The sequence below is a fragment of the Trachymyrmex septentrionalis genome, unplaced genomic scaffold (assembly GCF_001594115.1).
Source record: "Trachymyrmex septentrionalis isolate Tsep2-gDNA-1 unplaced genomic scaffold, Tsep1.0 scaffold20, whole genome shotgun sequence".
Classification (NCBI taxonomy): domain Eukaryota; kingdom Metazoa; phylum Arthropoda; class Insecta; order Hymenoptera; family Formicidae; genus Trachymyrmex; species Trachymyrmex septentrionalis.
In genome coordinates this window covers 5,918,606-5,932,353 of record NW_017305180.1, presented here as the reverse complement: position 1 = coordinate 5,932,353, position 13,748 = coordinate 5,918,606, and the positions used below count along the sequence as shown (strand labels likewise).

At 35.8% G+C, this 13,748-nt stretch overlaps 1 protein-coding gene across 11 annotated transcripts in view; it reads left to right on the top strand.

The window, feature by feature from the left end:
- Positions 1 to 13,748, top strand: part of LOC108747800 (protein retinal degeneration B) — a 34,357-nt gene that overhangs the window by 17,170 nt on the left and 3,439 nt on the right. For 5 of the 11 annotated variants that reach the window (XM_018485590.1, XM_018485594.1, XM_018485591.1 and 2 more), the window contains exons 3-19: positions 309 to 645; positions 1,326 to 1,465; positions 1,569 to 1,686; positions 2,772 to 3,210; positions 4,519 to 4,685; positions 6,003 to 6,107; positions 6,305 to 6,490; positions 6,749 to 6,911; positions 6,983 to 7,381; positions 7,568 to 7,842; positions 7,970 to 8,122; positions 8,318 to 8,580; positions 8,671 to 8,779; positions 8,996 to 9,152; positions 9,720 to 9,869; positions 10,274 to 10,454; positions 10,914 to 11,188. In XM_018485590.1, coding sequence (XP_018341092.1) covers positions 309 to 645; positions 1,326 to 1,465; positions 1,569 to 1,686; positions 2,772 to 3,210; positions 4,519 to 4,685; positions 6,003 to 6,107; positions 6,305 to 6,490; positions 6,749 to 6,911; positions 6,983 to 7,381; positions 7,568 to 7,842; positions 7,970 to 8,122; positions 8,318 to 8,580; positions 8,671 to 8,779; positions 8,996 to 9,152; positions 9,720 to 9,869; positions 10,274 to 10,454; positions 10,914 to 11,188 — 3,617 coding nt within the window. Of the gene's footprint in view, positions 1 to 308; positions 646 to 1,325; positions 1,466 to 1,568; positions 1,687 to 2,771; positions 3,211 to 4,518; positions 4,686 to 5,331; positions 5,362 to 6,002; positions 6,108 to 6,304; positions 6,491 to 6,748; positions 6,912 to 6,982; positions 7,382 to 7,567; positions 7,843 to 7,969; positions 8,123 to 8,317; positions 8,581 to 8,670; positions 8,780 to 8,995; positions 9,153 to 9,719; positions 9,870 to 10,273; positions 10,455 to 10,913; positions 11,189 to 12,207; positions 12,325 to 13,131; positions 13,383 to 13,748 lie in introns of all 11 variants that reach the window. The other 6 variants (XR_001939266.1, XR_001939267.1, XM_018485596.1 and 3 more) reach the window with 6 other exon arrangements.

The following is a 13,748-nucleotide window of genomic DNA, read 5'->3' as shown; positions in this document are numbered from 1 at the left end:
AATTAATTTCTCTCATAAAACGCATCATACATTGAAACGCTCGCTATCCGACATCGTCGACGTTACATTACGTTTTTTGCCTTTTTTTATAATTACCTGTTTTGCATGTGCGTGCAACTCTATCCTATCCTTTTTCTTTCTTTTTTTCTTGTTTTTTTTCCCCCCTATTTACGTCCTTATACAGTGCGAATATGCCTGTTCAACGGCGACTGTTCTCTCATCGATAAAGATAAGGATAAAGGTGTTATGGTCCACGATGAATGTTCCTTAAGTGATCAATAACCGTTCGCTCTGTGTAACTCGTGCAGAAAAAATCTCGGGAGGAGAGCAAGGGTGCCGGTAGCGGCGTGGAGATAATCGAGAACGAGCCGTACAGCAACGGACCAGGTGGTAACGGGCAGTACACACACAAAATCTATCACGTGGGCAGTCATCTGCCGGGCTGGTTCAAAAGTCTCTTGCCCAAGTCGGCATTGATCGCCAAGGAGGAAGCATGGAACGCCTATCCGTACACCAAGACCCGCTACACATGCCCGTTCGTGGCAAAGTTCTCCGTCGAGATCGAAACTTACTACTTTCCAGACGACGGCCACCAGGAAAACGTTTTCAATCTCACCGGCAGTGATTACAGGAACAGGATCGTGGGTAAAGAGGAGATTAGACGAGATTAGAAATGACGGAATGACGTGCCATTTAACAGCGATGTAGAATTCTGATTGAACCTGAAAACAAAAATACCGCGAACTTTGTTAAAAAAAAAAAAAAAAAAATGTTCGTCGTAACAATGGGACGAATTTCGCGATACTTTTTCAAATAGATTTCCCGATGAAACTGCATTCGCTGTAATTTGTGTACGATTTTGTGTATTATTATAGACGAATGCTCATCGTTTGTTTCTGTCTGTTTGAATTCGGATCAGTTAACACAAAGTTCGTGCTGCGTGGGTCACCGGATTTTCCATTCACGCCGTTTGACATTTTGACTATAAAAAGAAACGGAATTATAAAAGAATGTTTGTATCGTGCGTGGGTAATTACGACATATGATGCAATATTGGTATTTTCAGCTTTTTTCTTTATAATAATAATAATAATTTTTGCACTTCCTTCAACCACTATAAAATACATATTATTGATATTATTTAATAACTATGATAAACAGAAATAAAACTGACGCGGCATGAAATGTTTTAATTAGATTTTCCGAGTATTAAAGAGATTTTTTTTTTTACCATTGCTCTAATAAGGCAATAAACGATCGTTGACTTTAATAATGAAGAAATAACACGATGTGTCACATTGACTCCGCGATAATTTGTTCCCAAGACATAATCGACATTGTCAAGGATCAGCCGTATGGGGCCGATTACGTGAAGGAGGAGGACCCGAAGCTGTACGTATCAGAGAAGACCGGAAGGGGCCCGTTGGAGGATACATGGCTGGAAGATTATTGGGCCGATGTAGAAGTATACATCCCTCATTTTTCTCACTCTTTCTCTATTGTTTTTTTTAAGTATTTTTACACTTATCCGCTGAAGTAGTTTGATACATTAGCGATTCTCTCGCTAGGGAAAGCAACAGCCAACGCCGTCGGGAAAGTCACTAATGTGCGCGTACAAGCTATGCCGAGTAGAGTTCCATTATTGGGGCATGCAAACGAAATTAGAAAAGTTCATACACGACGTAGGTTAGTACCGTTACGTGCTCACTCCTCTTTGTCCTATCTTGCCCTTTGGATGCCGGGTATTTTGACATTTTTATCTGCAGATAAAAAGCAGAATCGTTTCTTCTTCGTCGGGTCAGATTTGGGAAGATTATTTCTCAGAAATGAGATTGGTCTTTCTGACAATTCCGAGTAAAGATATCGCATGCTCGTTTCTTCGTAACACAGAACTGAAACACAAAATTGGAAAAACCTTCAACCTTGTCAATTAACTATATGTTTCTCCTTCATAACGCGAATTAAGAATTCATACGTTCGGTACATCGAATGCCTTTGCAAGAAGTTGGGCATTTTGTCGGAATTAACGAGTCAAAAAGAAACATTGTGCGAGGGTAGAAACATTTTGAATTTGTATAGAATGGTATTTAAAATTAAATTAATTAGGAAACAAACAGTTATAAAATAGAGTGCAAAATAACTATTTATTAAAAAAGTAACTGAAAGGAATTTGCACTCTGAAGCATTCTGTACTGTTGTAACTTAGGTATTTATTCATTTTTTGCTTTTCTATGAATAACGACGCTTTGATTTGAGTTTGTCAAATTTAACATGACATCAATTTTTATGCAAAGAGCCCGGCAGCTAAAGGGTTAACTCTTTCGATCACGAATATCATTGTTCCGTTGACGATCTTTTAATTTACATTTATTTTAAATTAAAAATTAATCGCAAATTAAATTGCTATATTTAAGTACTTATAAAGAAAAAGTCGATTCAAATGTATTGGAATTCCAAATCTATTATCTTACTACTTTAATTTAGATAATTTAGTTTATATTTATTTGCTGATCACACACACACACAAAGTCGATAAAAATAGATTTTTATTTCTCCGTAAACACTATCTCGTTTCGAATGAACACAATTATAACTTATTTCATTATCAATTTGTGCTATCATTTTTATATTCGCGATATCGGACGTTGCCGTTTGCCGATACTGGAGTAGCTTCTTCCTTTCGTAACGTACAAGAGGTCGTGATCGAAAGGGTTAATTTTAACCGGTGCACCCGGTCGGCCGTGCGTGAGACGTATTAAGGTCGATTCCAGCTCTGCGGAAGACAATGGTGCGGGCGCACAGGCAGGCCTGGGCTTGGCAGGACGAGTGGAACGGTCTGACGATGGAAGATATCAGGGAGATCGAGCGGCAGACGCAATTGGCGCTGCAACGGAAGATGGGTCTCGGTGATGGGTCAGAGGACGAGCTCGAGGACGGCGAGACTCGGAAAATGAGCGCGACGGCGACAACGACGACAACGACGTCGATCACGACGGCAACGGCGACAGCGACGAACGCAACGATGACGTCGGAAGAGTCGGCAGTAGCCAAGACGCTGGCGGCCACCCTGGGCAGCATCGAGAAGAACGAAGAGGCGCAGAGTCCGCCGTCCGTCAGGAAGCCATCCGACATTCCCATCATCAATACAGCGGCCAGTTCTGAGGGCGAGATTAGTCCCGAAGACTCGCCGATCGATTTGGATGAGATCAAGTAAGATTATTCCACCCTAGTTGCTTCACGCAGAATGTTATGCCGATGAATAAACTTGCACCTTCTATCAAGATTTTATTTTCGAAAAAATTTAATTGACTTTCGCTAAATCGTGGTGCAATTATCTTAGTGAAAAGATGATTTTTCCTGATAACGAATTAAAGATGCAAAACAAATTTTTCATTTGATTATTTATTATATATGATAGCTTTTCAGAAGAATGATTTTATAAATGATTTTGTATAACTATAAAAACATTATTCGACGTACTTATTTAATATTTTTGTATCTATTGACTAAGGCATGTAATTTATGATAGAATTTGCATATCGTCATTATGTGTGTATATATATGTGTGTGTGTGTGTGTGTGTGTGTGTGGGTGTGGGTGTGTGTGTGTGTGTGTGTGTGTGTGGGTGTGGGTGTGTGTGTGTGTGTGTGTGTGTGTGGGTGTGGGTGTGTGTGTGTGTGTGTGTGTGTGTGTGTGTGTGTGTGTGAGTATACCAGGTAATATTCATTATCACGTTTATATTTAGGACTTTCATAAGTCTTAATTGTAAATTGTAAGATGTCATAAACCAATCACGGAGTCATATTAACATCTTAAGAAATACTTAAGATGGTTTGGAAATAAGAATCTATGAATACCGGTTATTATTCTCTTAAAATGATAAGATAATAGTGAATAATTGTGTCTATAATTGTGACATTAGTAATTTGTAGCTTTGACTGAGACTAACTATCATAAAGAACTAAATAAGGAACTGAATAAAATATCAAAGAAGATAACAGAATAATATGATAATAATAGTATTATTAATGCAGATACGATTTATTAGATTCCATTTAACGTATGATTGAATTAAGACATTATTGACTGGGTGTTTTGCAGAAATTAATGTCTGTGACTGATTATTTTTCGTACAAGTATATAAAATTTCATTTGTAATGTATCAAGGTTTGGAAGAAACAAACTGCAATAGAAAGTAAAGGATAAATACAATCATAAATATTATAATGAAAATTATCAATTTTAAGTTCTAACAATTACGGTTAATACTCAATTTCTTCACTTACAGATAAGCTGCGGATAACCTTATCCAAGAAATATCTCCATTGTATTCTGGGAGATATCTTTTGGATTAAGTTATCTAGAGATGAAGAAATTGGGCATAAATTCTGAATATACAAATGAGAGAACTTGTCACCAGTCAGTAATGTTTGATAACAAAAGACGAGTCCGACTAATACGTCTCCGATCGATAATGTATTAACAAATTAATTGACCTAAAAGTGAACTGCGTTGTAGAAATGCGACCGATGAAAAGACCAAGAAGAAGTGGACAAAGAACAACATGCCCGTGCATTCGCCAAATACGAATAAGAACTTCGACATCCAGCTCGCAAATTGGAGGCTGGAAAGCATCGTCAGGGAGTCCGAATCCGGCAGCGATGATGAATTCTTCGATTGTCAGGGTAAGATTATTACGACGCATGCGTACGTATAGCATGCCTGTGATAATCTAGAAAAGAAACGCATTAACACGACTCATAATAAATAATAGCAAGATGATAATTCTGTGACACGCTGCTTTCCATTGTACACATATAATGAGTCACTCACTAAATCAATCGAAAGATGTAAAAATAAGATGACATTATAAATGTCGAATCTGATTAGTTTAAGAAAAAAACATATTATTTAAAAAGACAAATGTACTGAATATTTTAAAGAATTTAAAAAGCTATTGAATATCAATTAGTCATTAATGTCAAAATTAATTAACATAGAATAAATAATAATTAACGTTGAGAAAATTTTCCAGGAAATATCTATTACGAATGTTTCAGACATTATATATTATTTAAAGATATCTGACATTCTGTAGTTAAGATGTTTCTGTATAGTATACGTATAATTTCTCTTGGGACAAAGAACATTTTCTGTAATCTGATGATACCGATACTGATAAGTCTTATAAGGATATTCTTTGTCATTCTTAATCATGCGAAAGAAGTGTGTCTTGCAACAATGCATTGATAACTCAAGTAGAAACAACAGCATGTGCTGCGTTTTTATGTGTATCCTCTTTGTTTTTTATGTCGCACCCCCATACTGCAGCTGGGTTCATTATACCTGTTATACGCAAAGGTAGGACACGTAGAATGATTAAGTAATAAGCGAGATAAGTTGCGAAGAAAAAAGGAAGAAAAAAAAAAGGAAAAGAAAGAAAAAGAAAGAGAACCGTCACACATATCGTTTCTGTAAAACTAAAGAAACTGGCCTTAAAATACGTGTAGACGCTGTAGACAAAACGATAAATCGAGCTGTTTGGCACATACAATATTTGCATCTTTTAGCGTGACATGCGACTAAGATTAGACTCGAGCATGAAATTCCGCGAAAAGCTCACATGCGGCATGCAGCAGCATGGCTATACGTAGTAAAGAGACTTAACAGATTAATGTTAACGAAAATTAATTCGTTTTGCTTACATTAGATAGATTTTCACATAGATATTGCATTAGAAGTAATATATGCAAAACGATTTCAATATAATCTAGAATTTAAATAATCTATATAATTGCAATTAAATTTTTATTTACATCGTAAATTATTAGGCAAATATTGTTAAAATTGTTAGTGTTTATGAGCTCATGTCCTTTGAAACATTATATTTTATATTTTATCTTTCGATTCATATACTATTGCAAGTCCTGTTTCAAAACATATATGATTAATCTGGAAAAAAGCACATTGCATAAGCAGTGTTAACGTTTCTGATTACACAGAGGACTTTGAAGATAGCTCTTCATTAGCTAAATGGAGTTCTTTGGATCTTCTAGCAGAAGGGGAGGATACGAGCGTGCGGACACCATCTGTGGCAAACGAGCAAGGTTAATACGTATTTAAAAAAATATCCTTGTAGCATAAATGTAATAAATATTATTAAGCTCACGTTGTATCATTTACCATCTAAGTAATTATTTTCATTTTCGAAATATATGATAAAACGTAGAACAAATTTAAATTATTAAATTTTTCTTCGTTCTTTTACCGCGGAGAATAATAATGGGGATGCTTTTTTTTTCAGAGGATACAATATTTTCACCTTCCTATCTGCAACGTATCACTAACGAACGAAGCAGTAGGAGATTGCAGATCAGCACGTCGGCCAGCATCGACGTGTCATGTCCAGCGTCTCCTCAACATTCTCCTACGCATCAACCGTGCAAAATTACTGTCTTAATTATTGTGATACACGGCGGCAGTGTTTTAGGTAAGTACGAACTCTTTTGTTTTTTTTTTTGTATGATTTACAAGCTATTAATTTTTCTTAATTTATAAAAATTGTAGATTTTTATTTTGCATACGTACAATTATATAGATTCATTTCTATGTAACTGTTTAGTTATGGAATTTTTATTTTCTATATATATATTTCTTTATTTTATTTATGTGGAAAAAATTCAAAGTCAAGAAGATTACGGTATATGTATATAAAATATATTGATCCAGAATTATTTTTGTGTTTCAGATGCGAATGTCGATTTAACGGCAAAAAAGTCAGATATAACGACATTCCGCGGAGCTTTTGAATCCATTATGAGACAGCATTATCCTAGCATGGTCGGCCACGTATCCATTAAATTCGTCGCCTGTCCTTCCATTTGCACTGAAGGCTTGGGCATTTTGTCAAGGTAATATCATTTATCTTTTGCATTCAAATCATTTGTGGATGTTAGTATAATTTTATAATTTTATTGCGTAGCCTGAGTCCATACAGCTTTGACATGTCGCCTTCGTGCATGGACGCTCCGCAAGTGACGCACGATACCATTCCGATCGGCGCGATTCCGCTTCTAGCAAGCTCGAGTTCTGAATATCAAGACACAGTCTCGCGTGTGGTGATGAGTGCCAACCAAGTGTACCATGATTTTATTAAGAGCGACGAGGGTAAAGGTTTCAGCGGACAGATATGCTTTGTGAGCGACTCAGTAGGGTCGATCTTGACCTATGACGCTCTGTGCAAAGCGACACAGCACTCGAGACACAGCAGCGAAAACAGCATTCTGGAGGGTACCGGTCAGCAGGGCAATGACAATAGTGGAAATGAAGACGGCAAGCATCTGTCTGCGCCATCTCCTCGAAGAAGGTCTTCTGGCACGAAGTGAGCACAAGGATTGTATCAATAATCTCTCGATAAATATAGCTAAGAAAAAAAGATGAAAAGGAAAACTAGTTCAGTATGACCCGTTGAACAATTTATTCCTTAGACATAATGCATTATATGTCAATAGAATTGGCTCATAATTATGAAAATCTTAATTGATTTTTATTAACATGTCGTTTGCAGTGACAACAAGTTGGACTTCGAAGTGGGTGACTTTTTTATGTTCGGTAGTCCGCTTGCACTAGTCCTCGCTTACAGAAAGATCACCGCATCGAGCGACAGAAATAGTTTCATACCCAGACCGTTAGTCAATCAAGTATACAATCTGTTTCATCCTACGGAACCTGTGGCTGCGAGATTAGAACCCTTGATTTCAGCGAGATTTTCCTTAATTGCGCCAGTTAATATTGCTGAATATGGAAAGTATCCACTCGGCAACGGCCAACCTTATCACTTGCGTAAGTATATTAAGATTGTAAATATATAATTATGTAAATATAGGAACGGAAGTTACTTTTTCTATTTTTCAAGATTTATGGCAAAATTAGGAAAAAAATTTTAACGCAGATTGTAATTTAATTTCAGTGGAGACTATCCAGACCAATCCGCAGCTGTACGCTGATGGATTGAACGTTCCCAATTTTCAAATGTCGCATTTAAGAAGATTATCCGATATATCACTTCAAAGTACAATGTCAGGCATTATCGATAATGTTCCTTTACAGGCAGTGTCTGCCCGTAAGTAGAAATTATTTATTATATTGTTATTCATTTGCTGTACCTACGGTTTAAAGACTTATCTAGAACCTCAAATTCCAAGATTAAATTTGTTATAATTGTTCTACATAAGTGATTTTTTTATTTAAAAATGAATTATTGTGTATAATATTAAGTATATTGAAATAGTCTGACACGTTTATTATCTCATTTCAGTGATGCAAAAGTGGTGGGGTACCAAAAGACTAGATTATGCGCTCTATTGTCCAGAAGGTCTCACTAATTTTCCTACGAACGCCTTGCCGCATATCTTCCACGCTAGTTATTGGGAGTCTCCGGATGTGATCGCGTTTATTTTGAGGCAATTGGGCAGAGTCGATGCACCATTGCTCGGCAACGAGGAAAAAGATCTCACTTGCTTCCGTCCAGGTCAACCCAGAGAAAAATGGAATAAAAAACGTACCTCCGTTAAAATTAAGGTTTATTCTTTTATTTATTTAAATTTAATTTTTAATCTTTTAGTTATTTTAAAATTCTTTAGCTGTATTGCTTACATTGACATATTTCAGAATGTTGCTGCCAATCACAGAGCGAATGATGTCATCGTGAGGGAAGGTGTACCACAAATATTAGTCGCTAGGTTTATGTACAGTCCTATTGATATGATAACTTTAACAGGTATAAATAAAATTTTAAAAAATTGTCTAAAACTAATCTTTGTAAATCCTTAATCAGTATCAAAATTTAGTGTTTAATCTATAACTTACTTAAATTTGTCATAATAATAATAAATAATAATTTTTAATTTATTATTAATAATAATTTTATGTTGAAAATGTTCAATCGTTGAAAATGTGACATTAAATGTAAGCAGAAAATATTTATCATTCGCAGGTGAGAAAGTTGATATCCATATTATGAAAAACGCACCGGCAGGCGAGTGGACTTACCTCTCTACCGAGGTAACTGACAAGAATGGTAGAATAATTTACAAAATACCAGATGACAAAACGCTAGGTTACGGGCTTTATCCAATAAAGATGATTGTAAGGTAATGTATTGTCCTCTTTAAAATAGATATTAATATAAATAGCTCATGGATTAAAGTTGTAACCAATAATTATAATTAATTACAATCAATACACTAGTCGAGGAAGATTGAAATTAATATTTTACATTACACCCAAATAGCCAAATGTTTGCAGTCTTCTAGCAGACTGTCAATAGGTTCGAGCAGAAAATGACGGCAGTCTGCCATCAATTACGTTCGCATTAGGCTTGTGTTCTGTTAATATCGCCTGTCGACATAATGTGAAGGTAAATTGTTGGCAGAAATTGATCAGATCCTGCCGACATTATCTGACGCTTGCAGATTCTGTTACGTTTTTTCTAGCAGTCTGTCTCAACAGTATTATGTACATCTGTTATCATTTTGTTGGCATAGTGTGTAGCAGATATTAAAAAAAATTTACAGACTTGGCTATCTGGAACCTGAATGAAAATTAGAATATAGATGAATCAAAACAATTAAAGATGTAATTAATATAAATTAGCTCTTTATTTAGCGAGAGAAATTTAACTTTTTTAATCCGAATGCATGCATATGTTTACGTTCTAGGGGAGATCATACATCTGTAGATTTTTTCGTGGCTGTGATACCGCCGAGAACTGAATGTGTGGTTTTTAGCATAGACGGTTCTTTTGCCGCCAGTAAGTCTGTGAGTGGTAAAGATCCGAAAGTCTGGGCTGGTGCCGTCGACGTTGTGAGGTAATGCATTATAAAGAACAAATTAGGACGAATTCTGTGAATTGCGTTTATTTTGGTGAAATGCAAAAATATTAAAAAATTTTTATCACTAAGCTTTTTTACTGAATGTGTATGTAAGATGCTTATAGTTGATGATTAAATCTTTATTATTATTCAACTTGATTTCTAGACAACATTAAGAAATAATTTTACAAATATATTTTTTGTGATCTGTATGTTGTATCTTTTATTTCGATATTTTGGGATAACAACAAATTGACTCAAATTTAAACAAAAAGATGTCATATGATTGTATCTATAAATGAATTATAAAAATATATATTTTGACAAATTTAATAATATTTTTCTTTTTTAAAAAGATAATAATAACATTATTAAATAAAGCTCTTTATTATTTCTTGTAGGCATTGGCAGGAACTGGGTTACCTCATCATTTATATTACCGCGAGACCTGATATGCAACAACAGACAGTAGTTTCCTGGCTGTCGCAGCATAATTTTCCTCACGGTCTCGTTTCATTTGCCGACGGCCTGTCCAGGGATCCGCTCGCCCACAAAGCCGCCTACTTGAATAAGCTTGTGAAGGTTTGTGCGAAGCTTACTAGGATTATGTATAGTTAGCATATATAACTAATAATAGAACTAGATAAATCGATTAAATATTCATGAGGGATCAATTCTCTCAGATAGTAAATATCTTTATTTTCTAATTAATAAATAAATCTACAAATGAATTATTACTAAATTAAATTAAATTTAAAAAAAATAAATGACCTTTAACGATAGGGGACCGGTTTATTGTTGTGCAAATGAATATCGACAACCGATAAAAATAGGCGTTCTATAATGTACCGCGCGCGCGCGCGTTACAAGTATATCTATTATAAAATATCAATTTTTTTAAATCCAAAATTAAGAAAGTGTAATAATATTCTTTTTTTACATCTTGGAACAAATACAAGTTAAATTATGATCAATTTGCTGCATATTTCTTTAATCTATACGATACAATTTTGACACTGAATTAATAATGATCAATTGTAGGAGCACGGTATGATAATCCATCAGGCGTATGGCAGCGAGAAAGATATTAACGTGTACACGGCGGTAAGTCTTAAACCGAGCCAAATCTTCATCATCGGCAAAGTATCCAAGAAGCATCAAGCTATGGCGACAATACTGTACGATGGATATGCCGCTCATTTGAGCATACTGCAGGCGCACGGAGGTTCGCGGCCTGCTCAGGGTAACGCGCGCATGGTGATTCCTAGAGGTCAGTTCATCTTACCAGGACAGAATGCATCTCTACGACGACGAAGGTAAGTTTTTCTAATAATACATTCCGGCAATATTGTAACAAATGATCTTCCCACGCTTCGCAAGGATCAAATATATCTTTTTTGTCAGATTCTGTTGTCATTCGTTACGCTGAAAACGTTGTAGTTATGCATTTACTGCAATGATTGTTCCGGAATCAATTGCACCTGTGATTGTGGCTGTTAAACTCCCGATTAAGATTACCAATTACTTCTGCTTATTCTGACGACACTTAATTTTTTACTATAATTTTTTTTTCTTCACAGTAACGTAGATATCAGAAAGCTTTTCTATAATGTTTCTACTGGATATTCTGTTAAAAATATCAGTTTATAATAAATAATAATTTAATTCATTTTTTTTTACATAAAAAAGATAGCTTACTATAATTATTAGAAGTAGAGAGGGGGAAAAATTCTATTGATCTTCTTCAAAAATGAAGAAGATCAGTTCGTTAACATTGGTGCAACTGACTTTCGAAGTTACAAGGGAAAGATGCAGTCTCAGCATCTTTGCGAGAGCGAGTTTATCCTTTCAACCCTCTGTTGCCCAATTTCTTGAAATTGCTTTCAAACGCAATTATTTTGTTTTATTTTTTTCGCTACAGATAGAAACAATCATTAAATTAATTGCTAATTTGAATTGGTTCAATAATGATAATCGGTCATGGAAATTCGAGAAGCTATCTGATGAACTTTTCAATTTTCTTCCAGAAGATATGCATTTTGAAAGGTCGATGCACAAACATGCACATCGTTGCCGCGATTATATTAAAATTAAAGTTTATTCAATATAATAACAACGATAAAAACGAAAAAAAGAACCAATTTTGACATTTTCCCCGCTAACTTGACACAGATTGCTTTCTATGTATCTTTGTTGCGGTCAGGCAAGAAAGGGTTGAGAAAGGACACCCTGTGCGACTTTCGCGCGTGGGATTGCCATAGCTGTTCGGCTAATGGCAAAGTGTGTGTGTGTGTGTTCTTTGCGTGTGTGAAAACGAGCACCGGCTATGTTCCAGTAACGACACAGCGGTGAACTCCCCGGCGCGCAACAGCGTCTACTTAAAGCGGAAAACCTACCTTACTCACATCTAACACACGCCTATAATCTACGTACAATTTACTTACTCACATTGGTAACTATCTAATAACCGTCTACTGCTTATTCATCGTCATAGGCGCCGACGGCGCGCGATAATCATTCTCCAGTTTATATCAGCTAATTGAACTGCACTTTTATTTAGTTTAACTTGCCTGCTCTACAGTGCTAGTACCTCTGAAGAGCCTCCTCTGGTCTCGTTGCAGCTTTTATAGAAAAATTGTAATACAACCCTTTATCCAACTCTCATTTCTTCACTCTGGAGAATCGGACTGTTTTAAGACTTATTATTGTTATTGAATTTAACTCAATCAACATGAATTATTTAACAAAATATTTGATCCAATTTAGGTATACGTCGGCGCCTATGCCCTCCGCTTTTCCCCAAATCTTTATCGTAGATTCCGCAGCGCGATCACTTATTGGTAGAAAGATTATATACAGGATTATATTATCTTTTCACTTACAGAAATAGTGTGCATGTAACAATCGCAGAAATTGGCAACGGCTTACATTAAGATCTATTACGATAATGTCTGTATAGACATTTAAACAGCATGGTTGTAGCTGTCATGTATATGAGAAAGGACGTTGAACGAGGAAGAGGAATAATTGACTTATAAAACGTTCGATTGTGAAGACTGTGACGCGATTATCGCGATCACCACGTCAGATCGACGTTTCGTAATCAATGTTCCACACTGCTTCGTTCTCTCCTTATTTCTCCTTATTTTCGAATCTTTTTACCATTAAAGCGCGCTGCACCATCCACGTCCCCACGCTGTCTAGTCAGTAAAGTGAAGACCCACCGACCGAATTTCGCTGACCAATCTCTTGATTGCAGGTACCTGCTATGAGGATATGTCGCGTTGTCTCAGCGTAGTTAAATAACACTTCTCTGTCTCTATCTCTCACTCGGCGAAAAGCTGTTGTCGCCATACCTACGCTCGAACTCATTGTTTGCCTATCGGCTAGTACACAATGTCCAGGATCTGTGGTTAATCCGCTCTATGACCGCTCGCTAGATACGCCCGGGAAATAGAGTCGTTTTCGTAATCCTCCTCGAAACGAACCGGTCTCACTTTAGCGACGAAGGTAAACCGCCGTCTCACGTTCCGCTTGAAATTTGTTAGATGAGTGTTTTATGTCACAAAATGCTAGATCCACCACCTAGACTACTTCGTGTTTTATATGTCTCTCAACTGTCGGGATTCTGACTGAAAATCTTAATCCTAATTTGAGTTGAGTTGCGGGTTCAGAACTTATATGATTGGAAAACACATATTTTCAATGAATAATTAATATCCTTTTTCAATTGAATGAAAAATATCTATTTGATGTAAATAATTATTTGAATATGGAATAAGTTTTTAATTTATTCTATAATGATTTACCGTGATATAACTAATTTTTTTATTTAGTTTCATTAACATAGTTAAATATATAATAATAAAGATTTAA